General features: G+C 45.4%; 2 protein-coding genes across 5 annotated transcripts in view; both read left to right on the plus strand.

Moving 5' to 3' along the window:
- Nucleotides 1-1,945: 1,945 nt before the first annotated feature.
- On the plus strand, nucleotides 1,946-16,597 carry FXN (frataxin). Its single transcript, XM_056325784.1, has 5 exons — nucleotides 1,946-2,172; nucleotides 3,972-4,063; nucleotides 8,237-8,357; nucleotides 11,034-11,131; nucleotides 14,500-16,597. The coding sequence occupies exons 1-5, from the start codon at nucleotides 2,050-2,052 to the stop codon at nucleotides 14,651-14,653; spliced, it is 588 nt and encodes a 195-aa protein (XP_056181759.1). The 5' UTR covers nucleotides 1,946-2,049; the 3' UTR covers nucleotides 14,654-16,597.
- Nucleotides 16,598-19,160: 2,563 nt separating this feature from the next.
- TJP2 (tight junction protein 2) overlaps nucleotides 19,161-22,502 on the plus strand; it is a 66,250-nt gene continuing 62,908 nt past the window's right edge. The window contains exon 1 of one of the 4 annotated variants that reach the window (XM_056325782.1): nucleotides 19,161-19,294. The gene's annotated coding sequence lies outside the window, so the exon portion shown is untranslated. Of the gene's footprint in view, nucleotides 19,295-19,314; nucleotides 19,559-20,351; nucleotides 20,596-22,502 lie in introns of those variants that run through there. The other 3 variants (XM_056325780.1, XM_056325781.1, XM_056325779.1) reach the window with 3 other exon arrangements.

The raw sequence follows: 22,502 nt of genomic DNA on the forward strand, positions 1-22,502 counted from the left end.
GAATGGGGGAATCCCTCTCCATTACTGCTTAGGTCCAGAAAAGCTATAGATAACTACTTGGAAAATTTGTCAGAGGACAATAACAACAGAACAGCACAACTACAGGAAGTGGATTCTTACTGTACATCTTAGGCAATTACTGCAATTACAGCACACTTTAAATTTCAAACTAGTATCCTTTGTAGCTCAGGCTGCTGAAATTAAAATGCTGCCAGGCACCTGTGGTGTATAGGAACTGCCTGTATGTTAAAACCGCCAGTCCTTGCAAGGTAGAAATAAATAGCAACTTTGCTTTGCCCTGCTTGGGCTTTTTCTTTTTTTAAGTGGTGGACTGGGTAGCATTGCTTGAAATTTCTGTCCTTTCCAGGCTCCAGCTCCTTGTAAATCTACCCAGCAAGATCACTTTGCCTGAGCAGGTGCCTACAAAGATCCCCCATGAGCAACTATTCCCTGTCTGAGAATAGTAGTGCTGTCCCAGAATGAGAGTTCTTCACCCGGTGAGCAAAAAGCCAATAAACACACAGAGTCAAGACATTTGTTTATTTCATGTCTGCACAGAGATGGGTGCTAGGTGGTAAATCCGCAAAGCTAGCACACCTTTGCTTCTAGGAGGTTTATGTACAGTTTGACACACAGAGGACTTAGTCATTGTAAAATAAGATTGGCTGTAACTCTGTATTATATACGATATGGATGCTCCAGAGGTTGAGGGTGTGTGTACCTTTTTAAAGTTTCTGCTTCAAGGGAAGTTATTTCTGTCATTATAATATAATGAGGATAGTTGCTTTTTTTGTCTCAGTAATTAGAGGGTCAGCAAATGTTTTTCCTATCCTAGTTCCACAATGTTGACTCCTCAGTGTCACGGTACCCGCATTCTGTTAGACTCTTCAGGGTCAGTATGTCTGTGTTCTGACTATATTCTGTTAGCCTTATCAGTCCCTTGGGTTATTTCACCTTCCTCTTTTGGCCATTTGTCATTAGTTCTCCCCTTTGAGACTTACATATATATTTTCTGATCTATCCCATTAGTCTTATTCTTTCTTTCTTTTATTTCAATGTCTTTACATATCCTTTCTTTCTAATCCCATCATTATGCGTTGTGACTGTTGGGACAGAGACTGTGTTATTAAGGTTTTCATACATCCAAGCATAATGCAAAATACTACAATTAACAACATAAGCATGATGAGATTTTGCAATAAACTTTGTAACCACCCAAACAAAGAAAAAGCTAATTGTGGAGAACTTTGTTTAACCAGCCACTTTCCATAGTGTTTCTTAAATCACAGCTTGTTTTGGCTGTTTGGTTAATTTGATCTAGTTGTTTATCTAATTGTCCGTAATGTTAGCAATTTATATGCAACCACCATTATTTTTAAGATCTAGGAAACTGCAAAGTCCATGTTCATGTAGCAAAAGTAAATCTAGTGCCAGCCGATTCTGTAAAGCCATCTTTGGAACGGCCGCAACTGGAAACGGAGCTTTTCCATCCCGACTGGAGCGGCTTGGCCAGGGCATCCGTTTGCAAAGTTAAATTGTGCAGCATGAATCGATTCTCAAGGGCTGGGATTTGGGGCGAGAAGAGTGATGTACAGCTCCTGTATCAGGATGTTGCCAAAGTTCTGGATGTGTTTTTCTGTTCTTCCCCACACGTAATCCGGCCGGGCTGTACCCGGGCCGAAGCAGCAGGGCCCGGGGCGGCGGGACACACGCCGCTCCCCTCCCCGGCAGCCCGCAGGAGCAGCTCGCCAGCTCCCTGACGCGCCCAGGCCCGGAGGCCGCGGCCCGCTGGTGAGCCCCGCCTGCGGCCGGGAAGGGCACGGAGCCCCGCCGCTCGGGGCCCTGCCTCCCGCCGCGGCGCCGGCACTGCCCCCGCAGCCACAGGCTCCTTCGCACCGGGGGCGGGCCGAGACCGGCGCCGCGGCGCCCCGGCCCGGCGCTGCTCCCCGCGGCGCCGGCGGAGGGCGGTAGCGGGGCGCCGCCTCTCGTTCGCCGCCGCCGCGGCGGGCTGGCTCCTCCCCGCCCGCTTCCGTAGCGAGCGGCGGCGGCATGTGGAGGCCGGGGGCGGCTGGCGCAGTGAGCGCGGCGCGGCGGGCGGCGGCGTGGCGGCGGAGCGGAGGCCCCGGGGACGCCCCGCTGGCCGGGGCAGCCGTCGGCGGGCGCGGCCGGACGGTGAGCAGCGTGAGGCGGGCGGGCGGTGCGGCCTGTGCCGCCGGGAGGGAGGAGGCGGGCCGGTCGCGCCGCTGCCGTCCGCGGGCGGGCGGGGCGGCCTCGGGCCGGGGTCGCGGCGGGCGGGCCCTGGGGGGCGGGGAGCTCCTCTGCCGCCCGCGGGCCCCCAGCCCGGCCCCGCCACCCGGGGCCGCGCAGCCGGCCGGGTGCCCCTGTGGCGGGGGTACGGCTGCTCGGCTCTCCTGCCGCCTCCGGGCGGGCGGCGCTGAGGCGGGCGGCGCTGAGGGGGCCGGGCCCGGCGCGGGGTGAGGGCTGAGCCGCGCCCCGGCGGCAGCTGCCCGCGCCGGTGGGAAGCACGGGGCGCGAAGGGCTGGGGCTCGCGGGTTCCCAGCCCCGCAAGTGCAGCCGTGCTGCCCTGCAGGAACGGCGGCAGCGGGGGCTGCCCGGCGGGGGGGCCAGGCCTTGCAGTGCTCCAGAGCTTTGTGCTGGGTTGCTGCCCTTTCCCAGCCGCAGCAGGTGCGTGCAGGCCGCCCTCAGCGCGGGGTTTGGTACCTGGCGGGGTGACACCAAGTGTGTGCTAGTGCCGTGTTGACAGCCGCAGGTCACAGCCTGAGTATGGGCACGCCAACAGCTACATCATCTCACTCTGGCCAGAACCCAGATGTATTTGCTGTCACTTAGCTTTTCATCCTATGTGCGTATTAAAGAAATGCTAAAGTGTACAGTCAAAACCGCATAGGTGTCAGCATGTATTTTGTCAGCCTGTGTCACTGATCGTACAAGGAGTTTGCTGTTCTCTGTCCTTTACGTCTGTCTCATGGCTTTGGATTGACAGACCAGTTCATCTGTAATGCCTGAGGACAGATGTTAAACCATATGGAGAGAGGTATTTTTGTGTTTTGCTCTTGTGTGTGCTTGAACAGGGGCTGTCATAGTTTCTTTTCAAGTGGCACTTGCTTTTCATCTCAATTTTCAAAACGTTGTGCAAGTACACAAAAAGCAGTCAGGAATGCTGTCTTACCATTCATCCAAAAATATATGCCTTCATAGCCCAGGTTAAGAAGAAAATGGGAGGCAAGCTATCTTTCTTGGTTGATAGCGTAAGTGCTTCTGCTAGAGTGTTAGACTAGGGGAACAGCTTAATCTTTATCCATGCTGATGTCTTGCTTCTCCTCAAAGGGGTTGCCCATTCCACTCCCTTGTCTTGAATTGCCAATGTGTTGACACAGCTTTTCTGTAATTTTGATTTGTTTTTTAAAGTTGTTGGTTTTTTTTTTTAACCAGACGTTAGAAATTAAACAGCTTGTTTTACAGAAGAGATGTGGAATGTCAAGTGTGATGTTAGCTCTTTTGTAAGCTGGGAGGATTCAGGTCTTCTGTTTATTTTAGTTGAATATATTCATGGCTTCTAACAGAGGGACACAAGTTGTGGATCATGAAGTGTCTGAGTAGTGGATACTTGTCAAAATCTTGGCCTAACCAGTTGTCTGAAGTTGCTCAGTAGTTCTGGGGTAAAGCAACGGAAAAGAAAACAGTTCTCTTCTCTACCTCGCTATTTGATAGATATTTTTTTTCATTATCAGAAGATAACTGTATCGGACGACAAGAATATTCTAATTGCCTCAATCATCCAAGGACTAAAGCTGTGTAATTCTTTCCATATTAGCTCTGTGATATAGAATATGACTATTTTACTTGGAGGGGGTGGGAAAGTCTTCAAGGATCTACTTAATTTATATGACAAATAGGTAATTTATAATTCTTAGTGTTTAAACTTTTAATTCCATTTTATTTACACTTAGTTTCAACAGCAGTTACGATATGCTTCAGAGATGAAGAGCAAGACTGTTCAGTTCGCAAATTTAAGAAATACAGGAACTCTGAATGACACAAGGTAAATTGTATTTTGAGATATTCACACAAAAAAATATTGTCTCTGCATTTTAAAATAATTTCTAGACATGGTAAGACTGAAACTAATTAACATTGATATGACGTTATAAAGGAAAAGTACAGTTTTAGCGCCAAGTATTTGGGGTGACTTTGGGAAGTCACTTAGGAAATAATTCATGTATCTAAACATAGGTGTCTAGCACCATTTCACATATGTCAGGGTGCATGAAATTTCTTCTTGTGCTGAAAGGATGTGACACAGTACCTGTCAGAGATTTCTTCCCTTCTGTTGCTGCAGCTGGAGGCCCAATGAAGGATTGTGCAGATGTCAAAAATGGCTCTTACTGTTAAGTACCCGAACTGCACCCTGAGCCAGTAGATGAATCTTGCCTAATCCCAAGGATTTCCATTCTCCATATCCCTAGGTGTTTCTGTGGTGTCGCTCACATAAGTGGAATTGTGTGTGTTTCAGTAACTGGCTAGCAAGAAACTTGTAGAAAATGTTATGTCCTTTATTATCCAATAAAAGATACTGAGTCACCGTAGTTCATAGTAACTTGTATTGCCATACCCATTAGTAAAAACTGGAGTGATTTCACTGAATTGTCTGTTGCTAGAGGTACCCACCTAAACACTCAGTTAAAAGTTGACATTGATATGAATGGAAAGACTTGTGTGATTTAATTAAATTTGGTTAATTAAACTGATCTAGACTTTGTTCCCACTACATTTTTCTACTTATTTAAGGAGGATAACAGAAGCAGTCTCACAGGTGCTGTAAGCGTTAGGTAGTGGCTACAAGGGTGCTTTGAGACACTCTGAAGAAGAAGGTAATTGTATGTATTTGTTCAAAAGCAGACTTTAAATAACATCTAATTACTGGGCTGCATTGGTAATTCCAATTGAGAAGTTGAATGCTGTGTGCAGACATGGCATGTGGTATTGATGTTTATAAATCACTTATAGCTGCAGCAAGTTTCTCAGAGTCAAATGACGTATGCTTCTAACCAGGAGGTGCTTGTGTCTTTTAGTAGAGTTCAAAACTAAGTGATTCTTTCCCAAAGTCCTTTTATGAAAAAGCCTTATTCTGAAATCTTACTCTGTCCTCTTAGTAAGCAGGGATCAGTGTACCTAAGGAAAGAAGTACGTACTTCTCAGTTAAAATCGTAGAATTGCAGAATGGTCAGGGTTGGAGGGGACCTCAGAAGATCACCTAGTCCAACCCCCAGCTAAAGCAGGTTCACCTACAGCAGGTTGCACAGGATGGTGTCCAGGTGGGTTTTGAACATCTCCAGAGAAGGAGACTGCACAGCCTCTCTGGGCAGCCTGTCCCAGGGCTCTGTCACCCTCGAGGTGAAGTTCTTCCTCACGTTCACATGGAAATTCCTGTGTTGCAGTTTGTGCCCGTTGCCCCTTGTCCTGTCACTGGGCACCAGGAAAAAGCCTGGCCCCGTCCCCCTGACACTCGGCCTGAAGATACCTGTATGCACGATGAGATCCCCTCTCAGCCTTCTCCAGGCTGCACCGGCCCATCTCTCTCGGCCTTCCCTCATGAGGGCGATGCTCCAGCCCCCTCACCCCCTTGGCAGCCCCCCGCTGGCCCCTCTCCAGTCGCTCCCTGTCTCTCCTGAACTGGGGAGCCCAGCGCTGGGCACAGCACTCCAGGTGCGGCCTCAGCAGGGCAGAGCAGAGGGGCAGGACACCCCCCGCACCCGCTGGCCACGCTCCTCCTGATGCAGCCCACGCTGGCAGCGGCCTTCTTGCCCACCAGGGCACACTGCTGGCCCACGGGCCACTCGGTGTCCTCCAGGCCTCCCAGGCCCTTCCCCGCAGAGCTGCCTGCCAGCAGGTCAGCCCCAGCCTGTGCTGGTGCGTGGGGTCGCTCCCCCCCGGCGCAGGACCCTACCCCTGCCTTTGCTGAGCTTCATGACGCGCCCCCTGCCCCACTGCCCAGCCTGCCCGGGCCCCGCCGAACGGCAGCGCAGCCCCCGGGGTATCAGCCGCCCTCCCAGCGCTGTACCAGCAGCAAACTCGCTGCGGGCACGCTCTGCCCCTTCACCCAGGGCGCTGGGGGGTGGGCTGAGCAGGACGGGACCCGGTGCTGAGCCCCGGGGCACAGCGCTGGCTGCGGGCCCCCAGCTGGGCTGCGCCGCTGGTCACAGCCCTCTGGGCTCTGCCATCAGCCAGGTCTCAGCCCACCTCCCTGCCCACGCGCCCAGCCCACCCGGCCTGCGCTCACCTGGGGCGGCTGTGGGAGACAGGGGCAAGAGCCTTGCTGAGGGCAGGGCAGACAACACCCACTGCTCTCCCCTCATCCACCCGGCCAGGCGTTCCAGCACAGAAGGCTATCAGGTTGCTCAGGCGTGATTTCCCCTTGGTCAATCCATGCTGACCACTCCTGAATAGCCTTCTTTTTCTCTCTGTGCTTCAAGATGACCTCCAGCATGAGCTGTTCCATCACCTTCCCAGGGATGGAGGTGAGGCTGACTGGCCACCAGTGTCCTGCGTCCTCCTTCTTGCCCTTTTTGAAGACTGGAGCGACACTGGCTTTCCTCCAGTCCTCGGGCACCCCTCCTGTTCTCCATGACCTTTCAGTGATGGAGACTGGCTTGGCAATAACATCTGCCAGCTGCCTCAGCGCTCGGGAATGCATCCCATCAGGGCCCATGGATTTGTGGGTGTCAGGTTTGCTATAGTGATCTCTAACGCAATTCTCCTCAACCAAGGGAAAGTCCTCCTTTCTCCAGATTTTCTCTCTTGCCTCCAGGTCTGGGAAACCAGAGGATCGGCCTTGGCAGTAAAGGCTGAAGCAAAGAAGGCATTCAGTAACTCCACCTTCTCAGTGTCCTTCATCACCAGGGCAGCCACCTCATTCAGTAGAGGGCCCACATTTTCCCTAGTCATCCTTTTCCTGCTGATGTACTTGAAGAAGCCCTTCTTGTTGTCCTTGACCTCTCTTGCCAGATTTAATTCCAAATGGACCTTAGCCTTCCTTGTCACATCCCTGCATGTTCTGACAGCGTTCCTATATTCCTCCCAAGTGGCCTGTGCCTTTTTCCACATCCCGTAAACTTCCTTCTTCTGTTTTTGCCAGACTCCTTGAGATTTGCCAGAATCTCCTTGCTGATCCGTGCAGGTCTCCTGCCAGCTTTGCTTGATTTCTTACTCGTAGGGATGCATCTATCTTGAGCTTGGAGGAAGAGACGCTTGAATATTAGCCTGCTGTCTTGGGCCTCCCTACCTTCTAGAGGAGGGTTAGGACCTCCCTCCCTAACCTGTGAGATTCCTCCGAATAGGTCCTTGAAGGCACCAAAGTTAGCTCTTCTGAAGTTCAGGGCTGCAATGCTACTTGTTGCCCTTCTTCCTCCACGCAGGATCCTGAACTTCACCATCTCATGGTCATTGCCAGCCAATCCTTCTTTGTTAGTACAAGGTCCAGCAGCTCACCTCAGCTTGTTGGCTCGTCCACCACCTGCATCAAAAAATTATCATTGGTGTTCTGCAGGAACCTCCTGGGCTGTGTGTGCCTAATTGTCTTTCCAGCAGATACTGGAGTGGTTGTTGTCCCCCATGAGAATGAGGGCCTGTGATCTTGAGGCTTCCTCCAGTTGTTTATAGGAGCCTCACCAAACTCCTGATCAGGTGGCCTCTAGCAAACACCCACAACAGTGTCCCCCATGTTGACCTGTCCTTGATCTTTACCCATAAGCTCTTGACTCGTTCTGCGTCCACCCCTAGGGAAAGCTGAATACATTCCAGTCTCTCCCTCACATAGAGAGCAACTCCACCACCTCTCCTTGCTGGTCTGTCTTTCCTAAAAAGTACGTAGCTGTCCATGACAGCATTCCAGTCATGCGAGCTATCCCACCATGTCTCTGTAGCTGCAGGGAGATCCTGGCCCTGCGACTGCACACAGATCTCTTAATTCTTCCTGTTTATTCCCTGTGCTGCATGCATTGGTGTACAAATCTCTGCTACCAAAATTTCAAAATTCCACCTCCATTTATAAGGTGGATTGCTACGTACGTTAACCTTAATAAAAACAACTCCTTGTTGTATATGATCATTTCATGGTTACTGTTTCTTCTAAGGTCTCTGGATGTTTTTATTATAGGAAAAATACTGTGTTCCATATTTTTCCTCCAGATTATGGGCTTGTATGTCTCATTTGTAGCTCTTTAGATGAGACCACTTACGAAAAACTGGCTGAAGAAACACTGGACTCCTTGGCGGATTTCTTTGAGGACCTAACAGATAAGCCTTTTACCCCGGAAGACTATGATGTCTCTTTAGGGGTATGTTTTAAACATTCTGTTACTACTATAATTATTGTATTTATTTTTTGTCTTTGAAGGGGAATTTTAAATTGTTCAGCTTAGTGCCAACACTTAAAATACGAGTTTTTACAGCTTTATTGTTAAAATATGCCTGTTTATACTGACTGGAGCAACTATTCTGGTAAAAGGTAACACATGCTATCGTATGACTTGAGGATTTAAAATGTTCAGTGTGTAGAGAAAGACATAATATATAGATAATAAAGGAGCACAAGAGGAGGTGCTGTGGAAAAAAAAGACTACACCAAAACCCCATAGTTTTTGGACTTGCTCCTTTGTAACTTTGTCTTCATAATGTTCATTCTTTATTTCATGTAAGTGGGATAGAAATAACATATTGTTAGTAGGATTCTGTTGTTGATCTTAGAAAATACCGTTTGTTGCTTTAATTAATTATGTAGTTAATGTTACAGCTTATTGCTTTTCTGGTGAAAAGCGAAGAACTGTTTAACCATTTTACTGTTCACTATGTTTTAGTGTATCAGCACCAATTAGCCTGATTTAAAGAATTTGGGACAAAAATTAGCAAAAAGGTTATGATTTATCTCGTAATATTCTCAGACTCTTCGTTACACGAAGGTAATGAGTCATATTATGTCTCAATGTTGTCTCCAGCCACTGTAGAGTGGATTGTGTTTAAGACTGACTCATTGTGGGACTCAAAAGAAACTATTTTTAATCCATCTTAATTTTTACCGGTACTCCTTTGTTGCATAGACTGTGTGACGATGAAAGAATATGTTGTCATTTCTGTTAAGAGTGCAAGGTTAAACAGTCCCAAGTTTTAATTCCAAACAAACAAAGCTAGTGCTATAGTAAGCCACAAGGTGGCGAACGTGATAAAGGTCTGTTACGCCTGTGCACTTTTATCTTCGTGTCCGAACGAAAAAATCTCTTTCTACGAATATTCTTATTACCAGGAGCTAACAAACACTCATTCAGTGCATCCAAAGCACATACAGTAATATTCTTTAAAATGTGGTAAAAATATCTTGCAGTTTAAGTTCTTAAAAACTCAAATTGTGTTTTCTAGTATTGCAAAACGTATGGGAAAATGTTTTAAACACAGTATTAGAAGTTAGAATTTATTTAATTTGCAGTGACATAGCAACAGTACTCTCCAGAAGCTGACACACAATGTAAGCAATAGTATAATCTTTTTGTTAACTCTTTGGAAACCTATTTTCATAGTGTTTCTGTAGCATACAGTTTAATGTCATGCTGAATACTTAATATGGCACTAAACAGTACATAGAAGAATAGTGGAACATCTATACCACTGTTCAGGCCTAATCCCCCAACCTGCTCTTATTCTGCTGTGTCTCTACAGATCTAAGACTGCTCAGGTATAGGCAGGTTTGAATTCTGCCAACCAGGGCAGTAGCTTCTTTGCACTAAACCAATGTTCAGTTAACGTAAGCAGCAGGACCACCTGATAGCAATATTAAACAGGAGAGTCTTTTATTTTTATTGATCACAGTTATAAACCCTTACCAAGAACAGAAACAGCTTGGAAACTAAGGTAACAAGATAAGACCTTGAGAGTATTATTTCATGCTTGATGATCCTTGATATATGTCAGAATCTAGTATGAGTGAGTTTGTAGGGAAAAGAATCTCATTTTTTTCCCCACAATAAGTGGTTATACACAGCAAATAGCCCTAGCAATGATAGTAGCTCTAGTAGTGACTCCTGCCTAAAACATGAAAAGTATGATTCACTTAAAGAAGCTTTATCGTGCTATAGGACATGAAGTAGTTGAGAAACTGTAGGTGAAATATGACTAACCTATTACCTGAATCATCAGGCTGCATTCTGTAGAGATACCCTTTTTAATTAGCATAATTTGGATCATCTGTAGGTTAACTCTGGTCCAAGTGGTGGTGTTCTTTTAAAATTAGAACAGAAATATTTTTGTCAGATTTATGTATGCTTTCCAAATGCACTTGTGAAGATGTCAAAAGAAACGTGAATCATGTTGTCAGTAATAAATGTAAGGAAGGGCAAATGAATGCTCACTAGGACAATGGTCTAAAGCTGGCAGCTAAAACAAACCAGACCTCATGGAGTTCAGAAGTGGAACTTTCTTGAGGGATGATTCAGGATATAGGCATTTAATCAGAATTATTGGAGAAGGAATTGTGTTTATTCACTGAGAAGTGTTACAGTCACTTAAGAACAGTTAGGTAAAATTTCATGGCTCAGGAATCTAGCAACGCCATATGAAACCTCTTTACTTTGAACCACACCAGTTCTGCATTGTTCCTGAATAGAGAAGTTGTTATTGGATGATGTTTTAATCGTTGCAAAATGAACTAGCAGTCCTTTCAAGATGACAAGTCGAAGGTCAGGAGTATTGTTTAAGTAGTGCCATTGTGGATGGTGCAAACCCACTAAAAAAAACACTGACCAGAAGGTTTAAAGTCTAGATCAGGCTCCAAGATATGCGGGTTGCCCTAGATATTCAAGTTTTTGATGCCTGATAATCATTCTTCCAAGCTTTTAGTGTTTGAGAAATAGTGTGGCATGTGATACAGATACGCAAGTTTCTGTTTATCTACTGCAGATGATGTAATCCTTGTCAAGTAACGGGATGCAAAATTTTAATTTCTCACTTATTTTCTTTTTTTTAAGAGTGGAGTTCTAACAGTTAAATTAGGTGGAGACATGGGAACGTATGTAATCAATAAGCAAACACCAAACCGGCAGATTTGGCTGTCCTCACCCACTAGGTAAGTTCTGTATAAGTTAATTATGTAATGTCTGCACACTGGGTGGAAGTGTATTCCCCCTTTTTTGTAGCACGGCGTGGACTATGTGATATCCTTTTCATAAGTAACCTGTTTACTCTGTATATTCTCGAAACATGATACAAACTAAATGTTTGATAAGAATTTGTTATAGAGGTTTGAGGCACGGTGCAGTATACTGACATACCTAAATGAATCCAGGAAATGTGTAATACAGTGTTTTCGTACCCTAATCTGGTCCAAGCCTACTGTCTACAGGAATATAGCCTACTCATAGGAAAAATAAACAGCCATCATAAAAAAAACCCCCGAACAACAAAGCTTTTGTTAAAGAAGGAAAGGTGATGATGATATTACAATCGAAATCTCTTTGTATTTAAGCAGGGTGGCTCCTTTCCTTTTTAAGCTTGTGGGATTTCCTGCTTTATGTGTTCATGTGATTTCTCACTGGTTGTTTTTGTCAAGCATCTGCACTTTATGGGAGTCCTGGCTAGCTGTTCCCTCTGCCTTCTCTTAACACTGGTTTGATCCATTCCAGGTTTTCTGGTTGGTTGCAGTAGTGGGAAAATGTTGTAGCTGCCTCCCCAAAAAATTTATGTTCTCTGCCACTACCCTGTGGAAAGAACGGAGGGAGCTGGTCAGTGATACTGGTGAAGTAACCAGATAGCTGGAAAGTATGAGCGCTCCCAGTAACCGTGCAGGCGTACTTCTTGAATGTTGTTCAGAATGTACTGATTGCAAAACCGGGAATGGTTTTGCAGTAGTAGAATTATGTAGTAGGGTTTGCGTTGGGGGAATAAAAATAAGCACAATAGAATTCAAGATTTTAAGAAATAATTTTAATAGATTAAAATTTACCTGAAGAAAATTGTAACTTTGCTTTGGTGTGGTTATGTAGTGGCAGCTGCGCAGCATAGTAGGTTAGCCATTTTTTTCCTACTAACTCTTCTCCTGTCACAGAATCCTTTTATTATTTAAATATTTTACTTAACAGGTTCATGACTTGCTAAGCTAGCCACAGGCCTAGCAAGCTAACAAACTTTTTTATTTAGACAGATGCAGGCTGTGTGTCGCAATTTATTCATTCCATATATTTTGCTACAATTTCCAAACCTTGATTCTGCTTAAGATGGCTATAAGATTTTCGTATCACCGAAACAAATTTTTCATCTATTTATGAAAATGAAAATTCAGAGAATTCCTATTCGGTTGGAGCCAACTCTAGTTGAGTCAAGACTACATGCCTCAGAATATGGAATATATGAAAAAATGTTAAACTTTTTTTTTTTTTTGATTGCTCCAGTAGTGAATAAAAATACTCAAGGAAAGAGATAAACTTGAAAATTCTCTGACAGTATTTTTCGTATCTGTGATGAAAATTATTCACTTGCAAACATTAAATTTTATGCTTCTTTAACTGATATTATGGTAAACAGTGGTATTTCCTGAAGTATGATGCGTTGTGTTCACTTACTTCCTAACTGCTGAATAGCAGCTCCCAACAAATGTTATATGATCAGGAGTGACATCTTAAGTGCAATATACTAGAAGGTGAAGTAAGCAAATGTTACTGCCAGCAATCACTTGTATTGGATGTTACATTTGGGAAATTTGTACAGTAAATGGAGGATCTTGTCTTCAGTAACATATCTCAAGGGAGACAAATTATTAAGATACAAGACATTTTCTTGGAATTGTTTTGACGTTGTTTGCTATCATGCATCTATACATAGGCGTGAACTTAAGCTTGTATTTGTAAAGCTTCCCTTAGATGACAATTTAAAAAAAGGGGGTGAAGGTGGCTGCAGGCTGCCAGCAGTGTGGTTGCAGTAATTTCATGTAGCTCTTTTGACTGAAAAGACTTTTCAGCCTTGCACAGCATCTCTTAATAATGCCTTAATGTGATATTTTAATTCTTCTCGGTGTTTAAAAATGTATGCAAACTTTCCATGAGACATGTATTAGTCTATATTTAACTTTGTAGGCATTTTAGAGAATTCACAAGATCCTTGCTTAAATTTTTAATTTAAATGAAAAAAATCACATTTGTACAGCATTTTGGAGATACAGGGGTATAGAGGTATTTCATATGCTAACTGTATCACTGATATTTACTATGTAACATTTAAAACCAGTTCAAATAATTTACACATTTCTTTGTCATGAATTAAATGGTCAGACTTGGCCTGATTTTCATGAATGACTGCATTGCATTCTGTCTTTCTCTGAGTGCAGGGAAGTATAAACAGATGCTTGTGCTGCAAAGACAGAGAAGTGAGAAATGCATGGTAAAGTAACTGGAGTGCATAATCTTGATTCCAAATAGTTACCAGTTCACATAGGGCGAGTGAGATTTCAGTGGAAGTGACTTCGATTTGTATTTGTGTTTGTGACTTCTCATGGTTTGGTTAGTGGTTGGAAGTTCTGCATGTGAATATTGCAAGTATTTCAGGGTATTCAAGGTACAGGTTAGTGTTTAAGTTTGTAGAGAACCTGCAGATTGTTCTTGTGTATATATAGGACAGTCTGTTTTCTAGCAGGCCTTGTGTGTGGATTGTGTGAGTTCCAAGGCATTTTGTCCTGCAGGTTCAAGGATAAGACTCATGGTTCGTCTGTTTATCCCAGGCGACTATTTCATTCCTTTCTCTTTGCTTAGTTTCTCTAGCTGACCTTAACAGTAGTGAGTGCCTTTCAGTCATTCTCCTGTTTCAGATGTGGAGAATTGGGTGGATAGAAACGTCTGGAATGGAACCCTTGTGTTCAAGTATCTTTCTTGGTACTTAATGTAGTCCTGAAAAAATCAAGCCAACAACCGTATGATAGCACAGAGGAGAACAGCTTTTTAAATGTAAACCGCTCACATACCAATGTATTTGCTTTCAGCTGGTAAATTCTTTTGTTGCATCTAAAAAGAAAGTGAGAATGGTGATCTGTGTTCTGCTGTGCTTAGAATATTTGCATGTGACTGCTGCAAGAACTAACCAACAGCATTAATTCAGCATTATAGAAATATCCCTTGTAATATCCCTTGGAAGATTGTATGGATGAGGGGAGAAGGGTAAGGGAAGAAACTGGGGAAATCAGTGCCAAAAGCAAGAAGGGAAGGAGTTTGGTCTGCTGGGAGTGACTGATGTATCTTGTCACCTTTTAGATGTATCTGTTGGATGGCTCAGCACTTCCTGGTGATCTGGCCTTTCTTTTCTGCTCTACTTTCCCAGACTGCCCACCAGGCCCTCTCCACACTGTCTGTTCCTTCTCATGGGCACTCTCTGGGGTACATTATAAATACAGGCTTCCAGCAGCTCCCTAGGAATAATCTGTACTTGTACAGTGTATGTTTTGTTTTCTAGTGGGCCTAAGCGCTACGACTGGACTGGACGGAACTGGGTATATTCTCATGACAGAGTGTCCCTTCATGAACTACTATCAAAAGAATTTTCAATGGCGTTAAAAACCAAATTGGATTTGTCCTGCTTAATATATTCCGGGAAAGAAGATACTTGATAATATTCTACCTCATGGAAGTTTAAAGACTTTAACTGCAAACCAAGCCCTTCCTTCGTTTCTGAAGTACCTGAGCTTAATTCTGTTGTTATTCATGTTATGCAACAAAAATGAAAATAATAATATTTTTCTCTAGCGCTGTCTTTGGGTTTCTGTGTCACAGCTTGGATCTGTGTCCATGTAGTACAGGTGGTTGTGGTTGCTCTTCCTGTTAACTGCATTTCTTATGTATGGACTGACCCACCTAGTGACTTCTGACGAGTGCACAAAGCTAAACTTCTTTTGGTGAGACATTCACCCAAAACAAAAAATGCCTGTGAATTGCATTGACATAAGTTGTGGCACTGTGAATGTATTGCGTTAAAATTTGTGGCTGCAAGTGCATAATGCATCACAGTCAAATTGAATGTCGTAAAATGAAATGACTGTGGCAGGCAGAAACTTTTCATTGTGTGTAATGCATGTCTTATGAGTTTCCCTCAGTATTGCAGAACTCGCTCTTTTCTCCAAATTTTAAATTCTCCTTTCTTTCATTAGGAGGGGGGTTTTTTTGAGCTAAACCTTAAATTACTTTAAATTTAAAAGATCTGTGTGGCTGTAAGCATCATATGGAACTGGACAGGCTGTTACACGATGTTTAAGTTGCATAGCAATATCTCTGCAAATACTTCATTCTAATACTCTGGATTTCTCTTTCTGTTCTCTTTTGCTCTTCAAAGAGTAAAAATACATACTGACTTTTTCTTTAGTTGAGCAAAATTAAGATCCTCTCACAGCAGCAAAAATTTGCACTGATTTTGTTCTGCAGCGTTTCTTAAGGAAGTAGGCCTAGATTATTTTTTCCCACCACAGTACAGCCAGGCTCCCCTTGGTACCGTTGCTGATGCAGAAACTTTTGCCTTTTTCCTTCTTAGAGTCAAGTAAGGTACTTAGGCTGATGAAGCTGTGTTTTTTGGGCTGTTGAAAAATTGCAGCGGAGTAAATTATATACTCTGGATTTTAAACAAAAAAGCTTTAAAAGAAATCATGAACTGCAAGAAGAACACTTCAACACTTGCACTGTTGTTATTATTACCACTTATGGTTTTTAATTGCCTATAAAATGGAAATGCAAAGTTGTTGACTAATTCTTGAGGAAACAGTTATGCCACACTTATAAATTGTTTATCAATGTATGAAAAGATGTTCAGTGCAAACCATTCCTGTGACACTTGTAGTTAGTTTGGCATGGTTCTCTGGCTAGCTAGGATTATTACAGATTTGATTAATTTTGTCATTGAAAAAAATAGCTATATAGTATTGTTGCCCAGTATTTGCATTTAAAATATAAGCATTGTTACCTGATATTTCCCACCATTCAGAATAGAGAGTAAAATTTCACTGGAAATGGCTATTGGCTAATTGTGCATGCAGTTTGCATGTTTCTCAATCAAAATAAAAAATAAGACATCTGAAGTTTCAGCTCTGGATGAAGTAAATACAATGAATACTAATTCTCATGAGTACAAGAGTAAAAGATTTTTTATTTTTTAAACAAAGCTAAGAAAATAACATCTAGCTGTTTTGAATTTAGAATACTGAAAATAATTTACAGCGTACAGAAAATGATAGTATTTAGTGCAGTCTCCTAGTAGTTCAAATGGCTATTTAAACACATTTATATATATGTTAATGACATGATACTTGGATCAAGGATACTTCCTCCTGGTTCTTCCTTTGCCTGATAATGGATAGCTTGTGTAATTATTTTTCTGATTTTACTTTTCCAGAAATTACTTTCTTAAGTAATCTGCAGACAATATATTCACTAACATGCATCTGATTCATATTCACATTTCGTGCAAATGTTTATACCAAAATAAAATTGCATGTAGAATGCTTAATTCATTTTGTAAAAGTGTGATTTCAGGCTATGATGATAAAGCTAAAACCCACAGGCATGTATATTGTTTTGAATTCTTTGTGTTTCTTAAAACATACTGGAAAGCTTCTGTTCAAAATTTGGCCAGTCAGGGTGGATTTAGTAAGAACACTCAGCTTTCACATTTGGTTTTGTCTTGCCCTTCATCCATAATGCCACTGCTATTTATGCAAACGATTTCCTGGTTTTAGGTATCTGAGTAACAAATGGATTTAATTTAACTGGTGAAGATAAATAGCGTTCAGCAAGTTAGAATGAGTTTTATCTTGGTGTACCAAATGAATCATAGGACATGACTTACTTTTTGGTCTAATACTTGCATCAAATTGTAAGTACAAGCACAATGGCTGACAGAATCCTTGCCCTTACAGTGGACGTATAAGATGAGCTCTGGCCCTCATGTCACACTTTGCATGTTACCCCCAAGACAAATAACTTTTCCATGCTGTTTTTTACTTCCATAACTTAATTGAATAAGCAGATAGTTCTGCGGTTGTGACACACCTGAGCAATAGTTTCTTGCTTTACCTCTCCTGAAGGAAGTAGCTGAAGGAAAATCCTTTGATACGCACTATGGACAGTTAGTATCAATAAGAACCATCGCAGTACTGGCAGTGTTTTTCCCACAAGACAGTTGCTCTGTCTTCAGTGATGGAAAACGTAGCTGTACTTTCGAAAGATGAGTATTGGCATTTGTAGCTGTGCCTGGATACTTGGACTCGGCAGAGAAAGTGGGGTGCATTGGGTTTTTCTAGGTATATCAAAGTTTTCACCAGTAACTAATCGTTCTTTCTGATGATCGTATTTTGCTGCTTCTGGCCTACAGTCTAAAAGGCCTGTCATGTCTAACCTTGCTAAAATTCATTGTTTCCAGTGTGGCAGTGAGTTCTTCGGAGGCCTCGACTGATTCATGTAGTCAAGCTTACAGCAACTGCGCACAGTCTATGTTGGTCACAAAACACTACATTTGTTTGACAGGAGTTAGGTGCCTAAATGCTTGTTTGATGTCAATTTTTCTTTCCGCTTTGATAATCCTTCATAAATGTTACCTCTTCCATGCAAGACTGTTTCATGTGATAAAATCGTCCTGTCTTGTTGCCTTAAAAGTCTTTTCCTTCTGAAGTCTTTTAGCACATTCAATATATGGGATAAAGACCTGTCCAGAAAAGGTGGTAGCCAAACAATGGAAGGGGGATTTGCAGGGAGGTTTGCATTTGGTTACTTTTTGCTTCGGGTTAATGGTTGAACTCTGTGATTGTGCTAACCAGCTCTGGAATGTGTGGAAGTCCTGGGAAGGAAGGCTGAGGCTTGCCAAAGTACCTGGGAGAGCATTCAGAATAGAAAAGGAAGCATGGGAGGGGCAGAAAGCAAAGGCTATCAGGAAGAGATTAACTTTGCCCAAGGGCTGATGTCGTTGGCAGGGCGCGGGAAGACTAGGGGCAAGCTGCATCATGTTGTGGCCCCTTAGGGGATGGCATTTTACATTTACTGCACACCACTATCTGTAATTGTAACCAATTAAACATGTTACAGGCCATTTTGCTATTGAGGTGGGGTGGGTTTTTTTACTTAACTCCTGTTTAAAGATAAAAAGTTGTTCAGCGTTATGTCCTCCTCTGTCCTGAATTGTCTTTTATGTAAATTGTACTGCTGGCAGTGTAGAACAAAGACAAGATTCATGATCTCTATCAAAGGAGATAGCCAGCAGAGGCTGTTTTGCTGATGGTAGAATAAACAGAGTAAGAAAGTGTTTTAAACAGTTTTTAATTACAAACTTTCTTTGGAATTCAGGTTAAGGGAAGACAGACAAGTTTAGATGTTTAAAAGAAGCTATACAATGTTGTTACTGCCCTTTCCGGTTTCTGAATTGTTTTAAAAATTGTTTGTGTCATGGTAATTACACCAAGTGATCAGTATTACAATGAGTAATTTTGTAAGCATTGTTAGTTCACAGATGTAGGCTCTCCTACTAGCCATCAGTGTTCTCTGCTGTTCTACTAAAAAAGAAATTAAGAATATACAAGGTATGTCAATAGCATTACTCCTCTTCACAGCAATTTAAGACCATTAACCAAGTATCTTAAAGCCACTACTACAAAAGTAGCTTCAGAAAAAAGGAAAACACTTAGAGAACTACCAAAATAAGTTTTTAAACATTCATTAAGGAAACAGTGTAAACCAAATAATCTAAGACATACCTGGAAATGAAACTAAATTTCCACTCTGATGCCTTGATATTCTCAGAATGCGACATTGTATTATGTGCTGATCACTGAGCCTGTCTATAGCTGGCAGAAAACGTCAAGTTACGGAATTAGTCCTCCCCTCCCCGCCCCCCCCCCCCCCCCCCCCCCAGTTTTGCTGTTCAGGACTTTCAGACTGCAACGGTCACTTGAAGCCTACTATATGCACATGCGTGTTAATTATTAACTGTAGCTACAGGCAGGCTGTTTCAATACAACGCCAGCATGCAGTTTTGTATTTGCTGTCAATAAAATAGGCTCTTTTGGTGCCTCCTTCCAAAGTCCAGCACCTTCATGAAGAACACTGTCTTCTTTATCTGAACTTCTGTATGAGGCGTACTGCACAAACATCATCTGCACCTAATGAGGAAGAAACCGATATGAATTAGGAATGCTGTGGGAACCTGGGATATTTAGCATCTGCTGAAAAATCATCTGCCCTTCCTCACCGGCAACGAACAGCAAACCAGAAAACTTGTGAGTAGGTTTTGTTCCACAGGGCTGATACCGGGGGTGTATACCGTTTCATTTTAGAGGGGGCTGGCATGGGGTTTAACTGCCCAAAAGAGCAGATAAGGAATTCGCGGTGACGTTAAGTGCTCTACAACGCAGAAGAAATAAGACTCCAAAGAATCCTGTCAGGGCTGTTTGCCTTTGCCTTTCTCATTTCGGCTGTGGGAGGTCGGTGATGCCGGGAAACTGATACCTGTGGAATGCCAGCCTGAAGTGCAGCTCCTTTCGGTACGTTATGGTGTCGGGAACTGCGCCGGTACGACTTGCGGAGTGACCCTGCCTGTTCTGGCCTGGAAACAGAGCGGCTCTGCCTTCTGAAATGGGGTGCTTCAGCCGTGAGCGGTGGTGTGAACACCCAGAAACAGAGCTGCTCTGCCGTCTGCTGATCTGGAGTGTTCGGCCGTGAGCGGTGGTGTGAGCCCCCAGCCCCCCGGGCTCGCTGCTGAGGCGGCACAGCTGCCCGCAGCTATCCGGCGATAAACGGCAGGGGCAGGGCGGCTCGGGAGCCTGCGCGGCACGCTGCGCCGCGGCTTGGGAAAGCAGTTTCAGAGACCTTCACTTGGAGAAGTTTAGATGGGCAATGATCCCAAGTTCCTAACAAAACGTTGATGTAAACGGAAAAGCCACACAAACGCCGGGCTGGGTGACGGCGCAGCCCGAGAGCAGGGGCGGCGAAAGGGCCCCGCCCCGGCTCCGGCCCCCGGCCGCGGCAGCGCCGGGTGGCGGAGGTAGCGCCGGGTGGCGGAGGTAGGCCGGGGCCCCCTCCCGGGGCGCGCCGGGCTGGGCAGGGCCGGGGGCGAGGCGGCCGGGGCGGCCCCGCCGCGGTGACTCAGCGCGCGGCGCACTGGGCTGCGACCGGTATTTCCTGTTCCCCGCCCGGCGCCGCGCGTGTGAGTGTGTGCGAGCAGCGTGGGCCGGGGCGGCGGGGCGCAGCCCCCGGGCTGGGGCGGGGGCGGGGGACGCGCTGCCCGCCGTGCCGCCGCCGCCCCGCCCCTGCCCACCGCCCCGCCGCCGCCACCGCCCCTCCCCTGCCCGCCCCTTCGCCGCCGCCGCACCTCGGGGCGAGGCCGGCACCTGCGGCGGGAGCCCGCCCCGGCGCGGCCGCGCCGCCCCCCCGCAGGAAACCGCCCGACACGGCGGGAGCGGCCGCAGCAGAGCCGGAGCCGGGCTCGTCGTCCAGTCCCCGCGCCGGGCCGTCTCCCGGGACCTTCGCTCCCGCTGCCGGACGCCGCCGCCGCGCCGGGGCTGCCTCCGCGAGCAGGCGAGTAACCCGTGGGGCGGGCTGGGCCGGGCCGCCCCCGCTCCCCCTCCTGGGGCAGGTGCGGCGCCGCTCGCCGGCCGCGCTGCGGCGCGGAGCTGCGGGACTTCGCCCCCCGTTGTGAGCTCAGGGGTCCCTCTCCCACACACGCGCGCTGCCCCCGCTTCGTCCCCCGGCCGCGCGCTGCCCGCGGGGGCTCCGCTCCCGCCGCCGGCCCCCCGGCCCCGCTCCGCTGCCGGCGCCGCGCACCTGGGGGGCGCGCCCAGCCGGCCACGGCTCGGGGATCGGCTTTTCCCTAACGGGATTAAGCGCCTCTCGGTGACTTTTCCCGTGGTAAGCGCTTTCCGGGAGAGTGCGATACTACGTGGGAAGCGGGAGAGATGTCACGGATGAATCAGGGTTTTGTTTACCCGGGCTTTCCCCCGCGGAAGGGGCGGGCCCGCGGCGGGCGCAGCCCCGACGGCGCGGGCTTGGGCTGCCTTTGTTACACGCAGAATTCCTGAAATCTATGTTGGCACATCCCGAGTGGATTCCAGCCGTGCCTTGAGCTTTGGCTAACTGGGTCAGGGGAAGTTTCAAGTTAACAGGGCACTGTACAACAAAGGAACAGGCAGTTCCAGGAGCCAAATGCTCGATCGCCCTGTTGAAGTGCCGTGTTAGCGGTGCTGCAGCCCGGGTACGTCAGATTTGTGTCGTGGAGCGTCAGGGTTGATCTACCAGTGGCGTGTGCTGGCTTTGTTAGACAACTCTGTCCTTACTTTCCCCCTAACTTGAAACCTGTTTCCTCTGCGCATTTTTCCAGCCTGCTGCCTGAACACGCTCATGTGGAGGTCATGTACTCATCTTTCAGACTGGTTATCTGAAAATTTTCATACCTCCGATGCTGCCTTCTGATAGTTACTCACTTAAAACAGCTGGAATCTGTGAATAATCTGCTCCCTAGCTTCGATTTATGAACTGAATCCAACAGCTAGGAGGATGTTTGAGAGCTCTCAGGCCCACAGCTGTGCTCCAGCAGAGGCCACCAAAGGTCTGCTGTGTTTTAACCTTTGGATGCAGTTACCACCGTGGGATGGTTTGAAACAAATGAAAATTACTTACCATTTCCTTTGCCCAGCAAAGTTTTATTTTAAAGGTTTAGGATTCTGATTCAGCTGTGGTTCAGAGAAAAGAAAAACAAGTATATGCTGTGACTGATAAAATCGCTTCTTTTGTTTCTGAAGCGTTCATAGTCTAAGGACCCACCTGTATCTTTTCCAAACAATGAGGCCTGCATGGAAAGGATCAGGTGCTGGAAAGCATGGGAAGTTTGCTTGTGTACGTTGATACTTATTGATAATTAGGCTGCTTGAAGAGGCTTTGAAATGCTTTGTGTGTGGTAAACGTGTGCCATTTAGATATGGTCAATAAGTTTTATATTTAGTATAATCTGGTGCTTTGGGGGGCTTTCATCAGGCTTCTGAGAAGGCTTTGTGTGTGTATTCACTTTTAGGTGAGCTTGCTGTTATAATTGCTTCCAGACTGTTTGTTATATGCAAGCATCCTCTTATGCCGTAATCATTGCATTCAAGTAGCTGTAGTGACTCCTGTTCCCTTTGCGAAAGGAAGCCTCTACGGACAGGAGAAAGTGTGCCTAACTTTAATTGCATGCTGTGTTGCCCTGTAGCACAATATCAATAACTGCTTCTGTGCTCAGTACCACTACACTGTTTTTTTGTGACACTAAAGATGAGTACTGGGAATTACGCAGTGGAGTTAGGATGATCCCAGTACTTTGCATGAACTACAGTCTCAACAGAGCTCTTCAGAATAAGCATCAAAGTAATTAAGTGTCTGATACTTTTTTGATTGCTTAATCCCCCCTTTCCTGGTTCAGTGTCTCCTAAGGACAACCAGGAAATCTTTCTTAGTGAT

Source organism: Falco biarmicus, chromosome Z (genome assembly GCF_023638135.1).
Source record: "Falco biarmicus isolate bFalBia1 chromosome Z, bFalBia1.pri, whole genome shotgun sequence".
Classification (NCBI taxonomy): domain Eukaryota; kingdom Metazoa; phylum Chordata; class Aves; order Falconiformes; family Falconidae; genus Falco; species Falco biarmicus.

Excerpts from the sequence above, each read along its gene's own strand:
- FXN (XM_056325784.1), top strand. The coding sequence starts at position 2,050 with ATGTGGAGGCCGGGGGCGGCTGGCGCAGTGAGCGCGGCGCGGCGGGCG. Across the intron at positions 2,173-3,971 it reads TCGGCGGGCGCGGCCGGACG|TTTCAACAGCAGTTACGATA; the intron begins GTGAGCAGCGTG and ends ATTTACACTTAG. Across the intron at positions 11,132-14,499 it reads TGGCTGTCCTCACCCACTAG|TGGGCCTAAGCGCTACGACT; the intron begins GTAAGTTCTGTA and ends TTTGTTTTCTAG.